The sequence below is a fragment of the Bombyx mori genome, chromosome 12 (assembly GCF_030269925.1).
Source record: "Bombyx mori chromosome 12, ASM3026992v2".
Taxonomy (NCBI): domain Eukaryota; kingdom Metazoa; phylum Arthropoda; class Insecta; order Lepidoptera; family Bombycidae; genus Bombyx; species Bombyx mori.
This window is the reverse complement of record NC_085118.1, coordinates 2,946,536-2,960,565: the sequence shown is the minus strand read 5'-3', so window position 1 is coordinate 2,960,565 and position 14,030 is coordinate 2,946,536. Positions and strand designations below refer to the sequence as shown.

The window sequence follows — 14,030 nt, the reverse complement described above, 5'->3', positions numbered from 1 at the left end:
TTATTGTTTTCGTGATCAGTGTGCTTAGTGCGAGTTTGTTAACGTTCTCGATAGCGTAAAAGTTAACCCAATTTTGTAGGCAGTTGGAATAGCGCCCCTAGCGGCAAACGTACGCAAACGATCCCATTCCATACAAATATGAGCTAACTTTTACGCTATAGAGCCATTTCGAGAAAGTGGCACGACACGAGAACCCTCTCATCGTGGCCGCCGGTAACTACATTCCCGATCCTGCGGAATGAATGGAAAGCAGTCGACGTGGCCCCAAAGACGTCATTTCGGATCCTCCCGATCCACTTACGGTGCTTTTAGGTAGTTCAAGCACTGGTCATCACCCTCGTCGAACCCGCCGCTTGCGACGAAGGGTTCGGCGAGTAAATTAACCCTCAGACACAGCCCACTAAGTTTCTCGCCGGATCTTCTCAGTGAGTCGCGTTTCCGATCCGGTGGTAGATTCTGCGAAGCACGGCTCTTGCTAGGGTTCGTGTTAGCAACGTCGCCGGGTTTGAGCCCCGTGAACTGACGTAATCGTAATTAAATTATTCCTACAGACCTGACCTGAAAACCGAAGAAGGTACCCCAAAAATACTACGTCATTATTTTAGGGTAATTTTGATCGCATCCTATTTACGGCGGCCTTCTTTATACTAAACTCTAGTTGCTCGAACTAACTCAAAGAGCGGCACGCATGTGGTCTGCATGAACTGTATCTCTAGTTGCGGTATGAAGCATTTTTCGCGGTCCATCATCAGCAGCGGGAGGTCGCCGCGGCTCTTCTCCACGTCGCCCTGCTTGAAGAACTCCGTCAGCACTGACGCCTACAGCGAACGCGATTGTGAAATTACGATAAAACAATGGAGCTTCGTTTAGAGCAGCCTTTCCCAAAGTGGGCGATAACGCCCCCTGGTGGGCGCTGCAGGCCTAAAGGGGGGCGGTAAGAGACCCAGAAAAAAAATTAGGGCGTTCTTAATTTTATCTAGGAGAACTCTTAGATACCGACTGAGCTCTCGCTATAGTGGTTTTAAATTGGTGAAAAAACGGGGGCGCAAAAAAAAAATTCTCAAAGTGGACAACAGACAAAATAACTTTGGGAACCCCTGATTTAGACAGTAGGTAAACTAACTGCGGTCTTCTTGACACTGGCCCAGTCTTTAAGCTGGTCGCTGAGGTCGGCGGCGTTCATTAGCAACGCCTGTAGACACGACACGTGGGCGCGGTTACCCTTCAAATAATCCTGGGATATCGATTTGTATTCGCTTAGGTTCCTGTAAAAATAAACGTTTGCCTACAATATGTTTAATTTGTATTGACTGAAATCGGGAAACACACTGACGGGTGCTGCGCGGTGTGAATTACCAGGAGTTTTTTTTTGTGGGAAAACGAAATACAGCCAACACGTACTAGTTACTGGTGATGGTGGGGCGGAGCTCACAACCAGACGCACGTCGGTACGGTTAGGTAAAAAGGTCCCTCCTGTTTCTGCCGCGATGCGCTCCTGCGTTCCAATTTAACGGGTGGGACAGCCGCTATGTGATACAATTGAGGAGTCGACCTCATGTCTCTAGGTAGGCGCTGGCATTCATGTTATGATGTCAATGATCGCTGAATCTATTGACCCTATTGGACTGTGACGAGTTTCACCGAATGATGCAAATTTACAAATTCTACGTTTCTCTTTCATACAACTTGATGTTGTTCCTTGCGGAAGACGCACGTCAAGTCATTCTAAATAAATTAGTGACTAGCTCCTTTTTTATTACCCGTCTAGGCAGACGAGCATATGGCCCACCTGATGGTGAGTGGTTACCGTCGCTCGTGGACTTCAGCAATACCAGGGACAGAGCCAAGCCGCTACATACCGCTTAATACGCTCCACAAGCCTCGTTTAAAGAAGGATATGTCATAGCGAAAACTTATCGAAATACGCTAAATAACGTACTTAAAGTAATTAGACAAGTCCGTCGCCAGGATGTAATCTCTGAGCATCAGGATCGCTCTGTCGTAATCCTTTCTCGGTAACGATTCGAGGATGTCGCATCCTTCCGTGTTCAAGATGCACATGGCCTGGGCCAAGTGGTGCCGTTCCATCACGCTACTTTCGCTCGAATACAAGGCCGCTAATGTGGTCTCTAGAATAAAACGTCGCGCAGAAACTATAATGTTCGCAGACTCACCGAAATTTTGATCAGTGACAGAATTTAATAAAATTCATTTTCTGTGCGTTTTTGTAATTGCCTACTTTGCTGTACCTAATTAACAAAAAAAAAAAGATGTGTGGCGTCGTGGGACACCGGATAAGAACGAAATTCCTTATTATAAAAATATTAATTTTAAGTTCAATTCGAGGTATAAAGAAAATTAAACTGGAGGTTTCGCAACAACCCACGGTCATTCGGTAACGTGATACTAAAACAAATACAATATTGTCTCTTTATTAATTTTTAAACTACATCTAAGATGTTGTTTTATGTATGTAAAATGTGTGACAAGAGAACTTTCTGTGTAGGTACGTAAACATGTTCACTTACGTCCTTGTATATGAAAGCTGTTAGTGGTCCCACGGTGATCCAGGTCGTGTACCAGACCAGCGACCAAGTACATCAAGGCTTGTAGTTCCCTAAAGATAATTTTTTTATTGCTTAGATGGGAGGACGAGCTCACAGCCTGGTGTTAAGTGGTTACTGGAGCCCATAGACATCTACGACGTAAATGCGCCACCCACATTGAGATATAAGTTCTAAGGTCTTAAGTATAGTTACAACGGCTGCCCCGCCCTTCAAACCGAAACGCATTACTGCTTCACGGCAGAAATAGGCAGGGCGGTGGTACCTACCCGCGCGGACTCACAAGAGGTCCTACCACCAGTAAAAATTATAATTATATTAATTAGCGAAGTATGAAATTCTCGAAATTCAGTCGGTCGACAATTTAAGACGCTCTTCAATTTGTCCTATTCGTTTCTAACTTGGGACATTTAATGGAACGAGGAGTGAAAAACTATTTTGCTCAAACGACATTTCACTTAATACGCGACACTTGTCTTTGTAATTAAAGATGCGTTTTATTTTGTATTAGTATCAACAATTCAATGTTTTAATTGAACTTCAATTATCTTTATCACAATTTTGTCATTATATTTTTTCCATTTTTTACTGGTGATAGAACCTCTTGTTAGTCCGCACGGGTAGGTACCACCACCCCGCCTATTTCTGCCGTGAAGCAGTAATGCGTTTCGGTTTGAAGGGTGGGGCAGCCGTTGTAATTATACTGAGACCTTAGAACTTATATCTCAAGGTGGGTGGCGCATTTACGTTGTAGATGTCTATGGGCTCCAGTAAACACTTAATACCTGGTGGGCTGTGAGCTCGTCCACCCATATAAAAAAAAAAATCCAACTTTTTACTTAAAATGGCGCTTCTGTAAAATTGCAATAATTTCGCATTAAACGAAATAGCCTTTCACCCCTCGATACGTAATTAATAATTCACAACAATCCTATCAAGATAATGTAAATGCTAAGGTGAAAATTGCTTAAGGAATGAACTACTGTCAGAGCTTTGCTGGTGGTATGGTAGGGCGCCTTCTGAGCCTGATCGGGTAGGTACCACCACCCCGCTAGTTTCTGTCGCCAAGCAGCAATGCGTTTCGGTTTGAAGGACGGAGAAGCCGTTGTCCTTAAAAGACTAGAACTTAGAACTCGTGTCTTAATGTGGGTGGTAGATTTTACGTTGTATAGGCTATGGACTCCGGTGACCACATAACACCAGGTGGGCCGTAAGCTCGTCCACTCATCATTGGAATAAATAAAACCAAAAATAACTTGAGCGCCCCTAAAAGTGCTTTGCAGCGAAAAGCCTTTTAGAGTCTATACCCCTTGTGCATATTGCAGCTCTATGTGACTAGAGCCAGTTGACGGCCCATTTAAGAGACTTGACGGTCTGGCAACGTCCGTCAACTATAAACCCATCCCTTTCCCATACTTTCTTATATAACTTGACATAAAATGGTACTTACGTCAAGTAACCTTGTTGTACAAGTTTGAAGTTGACGAGAGCAGCGTATGCCCACTGAGTTACGTTGAACGCATGAAGCCAGTTGTGATAGGGCACATCGCGATACCCCTTCTTGGCGTACAATATGAAACGGGCCAGTTTCTGGCTTTTAATGTTGAATCTGAATTAAAAAGCCAACAATTACTATTGCTTTTGTTTTCGTAACTTCAAGGCCCGCGGTTAGACCACACCAGACTATGTTTGCTTCGTGGATATAGTACTTTACGTTGTGCTTAGGATATTCAAGGTATGTCACCGTTTGTCCTAGTGTTGATGACAACTTTAAAATAAGGGAACAGAAAGATAAAGTCAGAAAGAACGGTTTTCAGTGATGCCAATTCCAGAGTTTTCCCCCCAAATTTAGGGGGAAAAAATCTATACAGAGATTTTTTGGGGATATTTTTAGGGATAAAATTTTATTTGTATCTTTTAAAACAATTTCTACGTACATCAACAAAAATAACAATTTCATAATGTAATGAAATTAAAGAAAAATACTTAAAAATATTAAATAACTATTGTTTCCGTCGTTGGGGAGTTTTGTTTTGAATTTAGTGGTCTTTGAAATTGCTTTAGGGGGAAAGTTTTCAAACAGTTGGCGACACTGACGGTTTTTAAATTGATAAGCAGTATTCGAAGATCGACCGCTGTTTGCATTTATGTATGAATCATCGAAGAAAAACAATTAAAATAGAGTGGGAGTAATTCATTCGCGCACATTTTTAGAAATAATGTACCTACGGTTTTTTATATAATTTGATAAGTCGACAAAGAATAATTTGGAATAGAATATAACTAGTAATGTTCCATTAAAATTAGCGAAAAAAATGGTAATTCATAAAAATTGGGATTTCTTTTCATTCTGTTACACATTAGAAATTACATGGCCAACAGTATTATTAATACGCACAAACCAATTGATTTAGATGTCATTCGGCATGCTAATAGTAAGCCTTGGTAACCCTTCGAAGGAACATAGATGAAGCCACTATTCCGTGGACGAAGCTGTGGATATTAAGCTGGCATAACACAAAACACAAACACACCGTGAAATAGCATTCAGAATGTCTCAGCTCATGACTTACTTTTTCTCGAAGCCGAGATCAACGAAAATCTTCATAACGTAACAAGGAAGTTCTCTGAGGGAAAGGGCCCTCGGATTGAAATGGAGACTGGTCAAGTGTGGGTGGCTGTGGAAGCCGGTACATTGAGTTAGACGGTTTACTTCAGCGTCACCCACCTGCGGAATGAACTTGATGAGCTCGGGTGAGTTTATGTGAGCGTTGTACGCGAACAGACGCAATTACAAGTATTTTTATTTTCGCTCACAAAATTTGTAGGTGTGTAAAATGAAGTACAAAGTAAGAGCTCTTTATTCGCTGGGTATACGTTCCGTGAATATGAAAAAGCGTGCTAACAAAGGATATTCGTTTGGATATTCGAATCCTTTTTTATCCATGTGTATGTAGAGGTACCCATGTACTGATTAAATCCGCAAATAAAGAAATTTTTAGCTGTGAATATAGGAATTGGGTCGCATTTTTTTAATCTGCGAATAGTAAAAACGCGAATGAAGGAAGTGCGAATACGGAGCTTTTACTGTGTTCACGAGTGCTCACGGTGAGCTGCCTTGTGTTAACAGGGCTGGCCTGCATTAGTATCGATGAGGTCGCTATTATACAATTTAAAGCCTATCTGAAATACAGTTTAACTTAGAATGATCGGCATTGATAAAATTTTAAATGTTTACTATGTTTGTAATGCTTACTTTTTTTATAAGCTCACTGCCCATCTGGTGCTAGTTAGTTACTGGAGCACAGCCTTCAAACCTGAATCAATGACTGCCAAAAACAGGCAGATCGGTGGTATCTATCGATCCAACTCACGCGACGTCCTACCATTAACACTTACGCAAAATTTACGTCTTACCATCTACTGTACTATAAATATTTATGGTGCTATGAAAACCTACCCTGAAGTACTAAGAGGCTTTTGACTGAATCCATCAGTCCTGTTTTTAACCGAAGATTCGAGCGGATAAGCCTATGCCCCAGCCCATGAGTACACAAATCAAGAATAAACACAGACACAAACCTTATTTTCTAACAGGTATGCATTGAACTTTCATCGCCTTTGTTGACAGATCAACTTACGGTCTATCTGATAATGAGTGGTCATCATCGTTCGTGAATATCATAAATATCTGAGACACAGTTAAGCCGATACCGACGGCTTCCACAAAACTTTGTTTGAAGGAGAACATGTCATGACGCTCGGGAAAAACCGCTAAGGGAAGATAGTATGAATGAATCTGCACTACTTACATTTACTTCACTGCAATTTTCCATCGCATTGGCCGCTAGAATGTCCATTGAGGCAATAAAAAAACAGATACCTTCATATGGTACATGACGAGTTCTATAGCCAGCGTGTTCCTGATGTGGGCTTCTTGTATTTTCTGATAGACCACGGAATGTATGATACATATGCCGCAATAGACACTAAACGCCAGCGCCATTTCCTCGTCCATTGCGTCGAAGTATGGATCGCCGATCTTGTTAATGAGTTGCCCCACGCCTATTATTCCGGTCTGCTCCCGTATGGGAAAGCAAAGGATCGTTCTAAAATGTAACATTGATCTTTTAAACCAGCTCCGAATCGACCTGTTAGGAATACATGCACGGAAAACAATTTGGATAATTTTTTTTGTTGATTTTTTCAAGAGGGCAGTTGATGTTGTCGTCGTGGCTTAAAAGGTTAAGACGCTCGGTGCACTCCTATACGCGATGCGACTGCGTCGGTGTTCGAATCCCGCAGGCCAAATTGGTACCCCAATTTTTCTAATGAAATACGTACTAAACAAATCTTCACGATTGACTTCCACAGAGAAGGAATAACAGCGTCTAGTAAAAATATAAACTCGAAAACTTTATACTATATAAATTGGGCAATTAAAACCGCACGGGTGGGAACCACCAATTACTCCTTCTCCGGCTACCTACCCTACGGTGCCGCTTTTCTGCTGGAGTTCATCTTTACCAACTCTGAAACCTTTTGTTAAACTGAGAGAGAATTGCAAACTCCAAATCTTACTATTGACAATATGCTTAGTATTATGTACTCGTGCTTCATCAACTACACATTGTTGTTACTATAAATTATTGTCATGTACTGCACGATCTGAATTAATTATAACTATTTAATATTCTCATTTAAGTGAATTTATGTAATTCTTTTGAGAATAAAGAATATCTTTAACCCGATATAAATATATTATATGTATAGTTTTTTTTTTGGCAGATAAGCATACGACCTATCTTATTGTATGTAAATAGTCACTGTTAGTGCATTTTTTTTTTAAAAGACACGGTTTAGTAGTAACTCCATCTAATTTTTAAAATAAAGTTATTTTTTTTATCATGTTAAACAAATACTATTATTGTATTGTCATCGGTCCTTGATAAGTTTGAAAATTTTCAAGTCTATTGTACGTTTTGAAACCACCCTGCCTATTTCTGCCGTGAAGCAGTAATGCGTTTCGGTTCGAAGGGCGGGGCAGCCGTTGTACTGTAAAAACTGAGACTTTGGAAATCGTGTCTCAAGGTGGGTGGCGGCAATTACGTTGTAGATGTCTATAGGCTTCTTAACTAGCGACTTAACCAGATGGTCCGTGATCTCGTCCACATATCTAAGCAATAAAAAAAGCGTGTTATATTAATTTTTTGTTTTATTTATTATTAATTTTATTAATTATTTGAGAGTAACTGGATATTAACGTCATAAGTGATTGTATTCAAATCCACAGATAAATAAATAATCATTCTATTTATTGTTTTTAAACTGACTTGCAATCTATTCCCGGCAGTCCGTCAATAAGAGGATCATAGTTTGGATGTTCTTTAGCGGATTTCGCATTGATCAATCCTCCGGTTTTTATAACTTCCCCGGCGATGCCGATGTCCATAGGAAACCGTCGTTCCGAATATTTATCATCCTGAATCAAATACGAACTCACTTGAACCTATGACTATGCGATATTTCATTCCCAAATAGAACATACTATAGATTTTTATATAATCTACTATTTTATATTTAAAATACACTATATTAAAAAAAAAAGTTGTTGTCTGTAAATTCGGTTTACGGACGGTAGTTTTACGTGATAACGTTTTAAAATCGTAGACACATTGATGAAAAATTGCATACTTTTATGAATTGAATGGGGTTATTATCACTGAATTATCATTATTTTGTATAATACAAAGGAGTTAATTGAAAATGTCAATTTTTTCGATAAATTAACGGTTGGGTTGATTGTGCCTCTCTATCGCTTGTTCCGTGTCCTCGCTTGCACGCTGAGGCTCAGGCGGAACGTGACACTTTTTCGCGCGAGCAGCCGATGTTCATCGATTTTGAAGACGTTATCACATCAAAAGCTTTGAGGTAACATTTTTTTTTTGCAATTAATTGTTATTAGTATAAAAATTAATGTTATAAAATTTTCAAATGAATTATTTGATTGGAAAAATATAATCTATAATTAACATTTTCAGGTCCCAGCAACGCACAAGAAGAAAAAATGGCGCCCGTATTTTGAATTTAAACGAGCAAATTAATTCCATAGACTATTTTTTTATTATTAAAAACATGAGAACGAATTATAATAATAGCTGTAGGTATGTCTACATCTAGTGATGACCTGTTTGAAAGAGTCGACCAACTCCATTTTGTAGGCATCCACAAGCATGACCGAGCAGTATTCCGCTTTGGTCAACTGCTTGGCTTGTTCCATGGCAATTTTTAGCAGCGTCTCCAATGATGCCACCTGTTTGGTGAACAAAATTCTATTCGTAAAAACATATCCAAGCTGGAATTTATATCCGATTTTAGATTTATTAATAGGTAATTTAACTCAGAAGAAATAGTATGGAGCGAAGCATGTTAAATGTTAAAAGAATGGTAAAATGGCAGGCAGCAGCTTGGCAGGTAGGCAGCGGCTTGGTTCTGCCTCTAGCATTGCTGAAGTCCATGGGCGACGGTAACCACTCACCATTAGGTGGGCCGTACGCTCGTCTGCCCACAGGGGCAGTAAAAAAAAAGAAAGGATAAAAAAAATTTAAAAGATATCCGTATGAAAACAAAAGTAACGGATGTATCATACACAATTAACAATTAAAGTGGAAATGGATAGGTCATTTAACAATAAGCAAAACAGAAAAATGGGCTAAATTAGTAACCGGGTGGTACACTCTAGAGGGCAAAAAATTAAAAGGACGACCGTGGGTAGGTCGTGTGGTCATCGGTGGGTAGACGACATAAAGGCCGTTGCAGGCTCTACGTGGAAGAGGAAATGCCACGACCGGGACTTATGGCAGGATTTGGGGGAGGCCTATGCGAAAGCAAAACAATCTTTGCCGATGTCAAATGCAAAAAGAAATAGATGAATGCAATAGTATGTACCTAAATGTGAATTAAGGTTGTTAATAAAGGCTTCTTTATCTTTATTTTTAATAGGTAACCGTAGCCTAGAAATATAAAAAATCAAATTCTGTCGCGATACCCTTGGTCAAAGTTTGAACTGTATGCTCTTCCCTAACATCTCTAACTACTAATAACGCCTTAACAAGAACAAGGATATCGCAATAGTTAATTAAATTTTACTTATCGATTATGGTCACATACTTGGGTAAATAGTCTTTTGGCAACCTTCAACAACTGCTGGCACTTCTGTTTCAACGAGCATTCGTGCTCTAGAGAAATGGCCTTCTTCAACGTCGGCCAAGTGAATCTACACAACAATGATAATTATATTAAATTTCGTGCGACATGTTCTCTATGGTCTCAATTGTAGTTCCATAGAGATTTACAAAAAATAACTAAGACTACATGGTAGTTAAGAATTTTTTTAGGGGTCCAGAAGAAATTCTCGGGCTTCCAACTACGCGTTGGGTGCGGTAGGCGGAGCATATCGAACCGAAATCTCCTTGTGGCTTTTGAGCCCGCGTCCGGACTTCGGATAAGGCCCGACTCATCTAAGGTAAGCTGGGTGACGCGTTTCGTACTGTCAACTGAGTTTCCAGATTAAGTTTTAAAAAAAGAATTTTTGGAGAGATTTCACTTTTTAATTCTATTTCTCAAACAATTGAATTTTAAAAATTGGCAGAAAGTAGTTATTGTCTGAGACCGCTCCCGGGGGGTGACTATCGGTCGGTAACTATTACCAAGAGATTTCTTACTCTGCTTCCTGAGCATCATTGGTGATTACAGGGGATATATCATCCCTTTAATTAACATGGGGAGTCTGTAACAGAACGCAAAGTAAGTTTAAGTCCCCGCTACACATTGTAGCTTAACTGAGATGATACAGTACCTTGATTTTGTAATCACAATTATTATTTATTAATTATAATTATTAATATATCACACTTGATTGTTATTTTTGAACTTTACTCGCTTAAAGAAGACGATTCTGAGGAATAGATTAAACATAATATTTTGTTTATCTGAGTATCAAAATATTACGCCGAAGTAATAAAGTTATTATTGTATTGTCTTAAAGTTGGTTCAAAAATTACGTTAAAACATTCTATTCGATGCACAGGACGAGTTCGGAAGAACGAGTTAAAAACAGGCATACTGTTATTGAAATTAACCAGACAAACTCACAAGAAGCATTCACGAATGATGACCGGCACTGCGTCCTCAGACGTTTTTGGGGCTACCACGCAGACAATAACTGAGAAGGGCTTGTCAATCACCGGATAGAGAACAAGACGCTTCTTAGAACTGTCTTTGGGGAAGTACTAAAATAAATCGAAATAGGTAATTATTAAAAAAAAAATTGTTGTAATATTGTGTTAGAAGCGATGTTTTTGTTGGATACCATGTGCCGATAAGCCGATAGAAAACGTAGGACTCATAATACTGTTTTTTCAGTCCGGCAAACGGGTTCTTTCGATGCCATTGTTGCCAGTGTCGAGTTTATTATAATTTTCAATTATTGTAACAAAATACATACATATTCTGTTATATGAAATGACCGGAACGAGGTGAAGTTGATTTATACGCCATTGTAATCAATTGACGAAGTTAAATGGTGAAAATTTACTGAGACATCAATGAACTTTTTTGAAGAGCTCTAGAAGCCACGTACAGCTAGGTACTTTGTTTTATTTTCCCACACTTGTGCACTTCCACAGATGCTACTTTTACCATTATCACAAGTCTAAACTTAAAGAAAAACTAAATTAGCAGAATAAAAAAAATCACACAATGACGCTCCTCACGTTCTCGCCAAGGTTCCTACTAAATAGAATTAAGCTAGGTACTTAATTACCTAGTTTAATTCTTTCGGCATTATGCCTTATGCCTGATTTTAAATCGAAAGACACGGTCATATGGCAATCAGGTAAAATTATTAGTAACGTTATCCTAGCTTACTTTCTGAATGCCTAATAAGTTTAAAGTAAATTTCCACTTTTTAAATTGGTTACAGTTTTTTTACCGGAGCCAATATTGTCTGGAAGTCTGTTTCAAAATTGTTCAATAAATCAGTTTGATCTCCAGACGATTTGAGTGTTTCAATTAATTTTAACGGCATCTGGAAGGATAGTGTTTTATGTTATTTATGTGAACAAATAATTAAAATTCGTCGAAAACTGCATTCTCTGAATATCTACTTGGATGTTATATTTTCTCTGCAGCAATGTCGATCCTATTGCCTCTATGTACGCTTCCATTCGTTCAGTGTTGACTATGATCTGTATAACGAATTCGGCATTGCACTCCTCTTTCAGCTGCGTTGATAAAAATTGTATTATCAATAAATTAATTTGATAACACTACTGAGGTATGAACAAAAATCGTTTGTTCATGCCTCCGAAGTATAGTAACAATTCTTTGTCTGGCTCCCAAAATCTGAGCCCTTTGCTCTTCCCCACGTATAAAACTATGACGGATGTAACCGAAAAACCGATTTTTTTTAAATATGCTATTATTTTATTTTGTAATTAATGTTTATTTGTAACTTAAATGTGTTAATTATAATATTAATTAAATATGTCGGCGCACGGTTTGATAGCGATAAGCTTCGGCTAACGCCTTAAGACATGCTTTGGTTTAGTCAAGGACTTAGAACAGAAAGTGCTCGGTTTTGAAATAGTTCGTATCGTGAGGAGTTTTCTCATTCTAGAGCCCCAGTAAAGGGTAACATAGATCGTAGATACGGCGTTAATTTATTGGAACGAAGTTCCTTATCGCGCGTTGTGAAAGGGGGCTAGACGGAAAAAATTCTTACGAAAAGTTGTCACGACACTTTTTAGATCCGTCATTCTGACCAATCAACGTGTAGGCGCTTATCGCGTGACATTGCTCGTATCCATTGGTCCGCGTAATGAGTACAGTTTCTCGAGATAGCGTTTCAACAATAGTAATTAAGTTCACAGTATTGTTTTTTTCTTCTTCATAATGCCGTAATTTATTATTATAACTTAAAAAAAATATTACAATTTCTTCACTAATTAATCGAAAGGAACTTCGTTCCATCCGGGTGTCCCTTGACACCTCTGAAGTTTTTTATGTTATTTTTTTGGCTTCTGATTCTTTTTTGCTGGGCCAGAGCTATGAGTTTTAAAAAAAGTTGTCCTGTCATGATGGTTTTAACTTAATTTGATAGACAAAGAAATATCGTTTCATATTCAGAAAACGATTTTTATATTCTCACCCAGGTATAAGAGAAATCTGTTTTTTTCTGCAGCTAAAATTAAGTTGTTAATTGTTTTCTTCGAAATCAATAATCGCTCTCATCATTATTTACAGTATTAAATAAGTTAATTGTGGTTAATGTTGCTCGAAATAAGCCCTTACGTACATTTTATTATTATTATATCCTCATATTAATAATAAAATGAAATGAAAATCCGGAAGCCGGCAACGATATTGTTGTTGTTGTTTTTAAATTCACCAATAAGCAGGCAAAGAGCGTAGCCTATACAGCCTAGTCTGTCGAAGTTATATATTTTTTATGTCAATAATAAGAATAGAGTCATGGTAGGCCATTGATATTTTTACTAATGGAATCATTAATATCTAAAAATATTAAATAATTCATGGTTTTAAGTAATAATTATTATTACAATAAATATTAAATTGAACAAAAATAAACTAAGAAGCCTGTGAATTATAAGCATAGCTATTTTTTTTTTATTTGTTGTTCAAGTCATAAACAACTCTTTCGTTTGACAGCATATAGGTTTGCGGTATGGGCTAAGCCCTTTGCCTATTGGCGAATTTAAAAACGATGGCATGAATAGTTTTAGGATGTTATCAAATAAGTAATTTATTTTTTTGGAAAACAATGCCAGGTTGAAAGAAATGTTAATACATAAACTAAACAACGTGAAAAAATAAGGCATAGTTTTTCAAGTACAAATAGTTTAGACATAAAGTTGACCCACTTTTGGGCATTGTCCTTTATCGTCATTTTGAATTTAATTGTGATTGTTCACTTTTTTCGCAGAACTGTTTACTTAGAGCAACAGTTGTCCGACTCGCTTTTTCTTGAGCTAGAAAATACCTACACAGTTAAAAATGTGGAAATGAGTTCCACAATCCTCGCTCCATCATAAGACGCTATTTAATAAACAAGAAATGTATCGATAAAGGCCGCTCACGTAATTATTTTGTTTTACAATTAATGGTGCACAATTGTCTTCAGAAAGACTCATCACTAAATCCAATATCTTGCCAGGATCGCTATTCTGTACACTTTTTCTTCTGCTTTTCCGTGTGGCCATATTATGAGACTGTAACTTTTTCTCGCTGAACTCCCTTTAAAAACAATACATCACATACGCACGTTTCAACAATAAAATATCTTCACACAATATATTTTTCTTTTTTGAAATTATATGTCAAATTTCAATATAAAAAATATTGGCTGTGCGTAAAGTCAAATTTAATACCATATTGCCTATGAAT

The 14,030-nt window shown here is 38.1% G+C and overlaps 1 protein-coding gene across 2 annotated transcripts in view; it reads right to left on the bottom strand.

Annotated features, from left to right (window-relative positions):
* Positions 1-14,030, bottom strand: part of LOC101740240 (cGMP-dependent 3',5'-cyclic phosphodiesterase) — a 16,107-nt gene extending 2,077 nt beyond the window's left edge. The window contains exons 1-14 of one of the 2 annotated variants that reach the window (XM_021350089.3): positions 13,724-14,028; positions 11,732-11,848; positions 11,557-11,652; positions 10,719-10,855; positions 9,735-9,840; positions 8,752-8,877; positions 7,898-8,046; positions 6,448-6,673; positions 5,138-5,292; positions 4,015-4,173; positions 2,529-2,617; positions 1,940-2,129; positions 1,124-1,265; positions 673-818 (exon numbers count right to left, since the gene is read on the bottom strand). In XM_021350089.3, the coding sequence (XP_021205764.1) occupies positions 673-818; positions 1,124-1,265; positions 1,940-2,129; positions 2,529-2,617; positions 4,015-4,173; positions 5,138-5,292; positions 6,448-6,673; positions 7,898-8,046; positions 8,752-8,877; positions 9,735-9,840; positions 10,719-10,855; positions 11,557-11,652; positions 11,732-11,848; positions 13,724-13,846 (1,961 nt within the window). In that variant the 5' untranslated portion in view covers positions 13,847-14,028. Of the gene's footprint in view, positions 1-672; positions 819-1,123; positions 1,266-1,939; positions 2,130-2,528; positions 2,618-4,014; positions 4,174-5,137; positions 5,293-6,447; positions 6,674-7,897; positions 8,047-8,751; positions 8,878-9,734; positions 9,841-10,718; positions 10,856-11,556; positions 11,653-11,731; positions 11,849-13,723 lie in introns of both variants that reach the window. The other variant, XM_062671355.1, reaches the window with a different exon arrangement.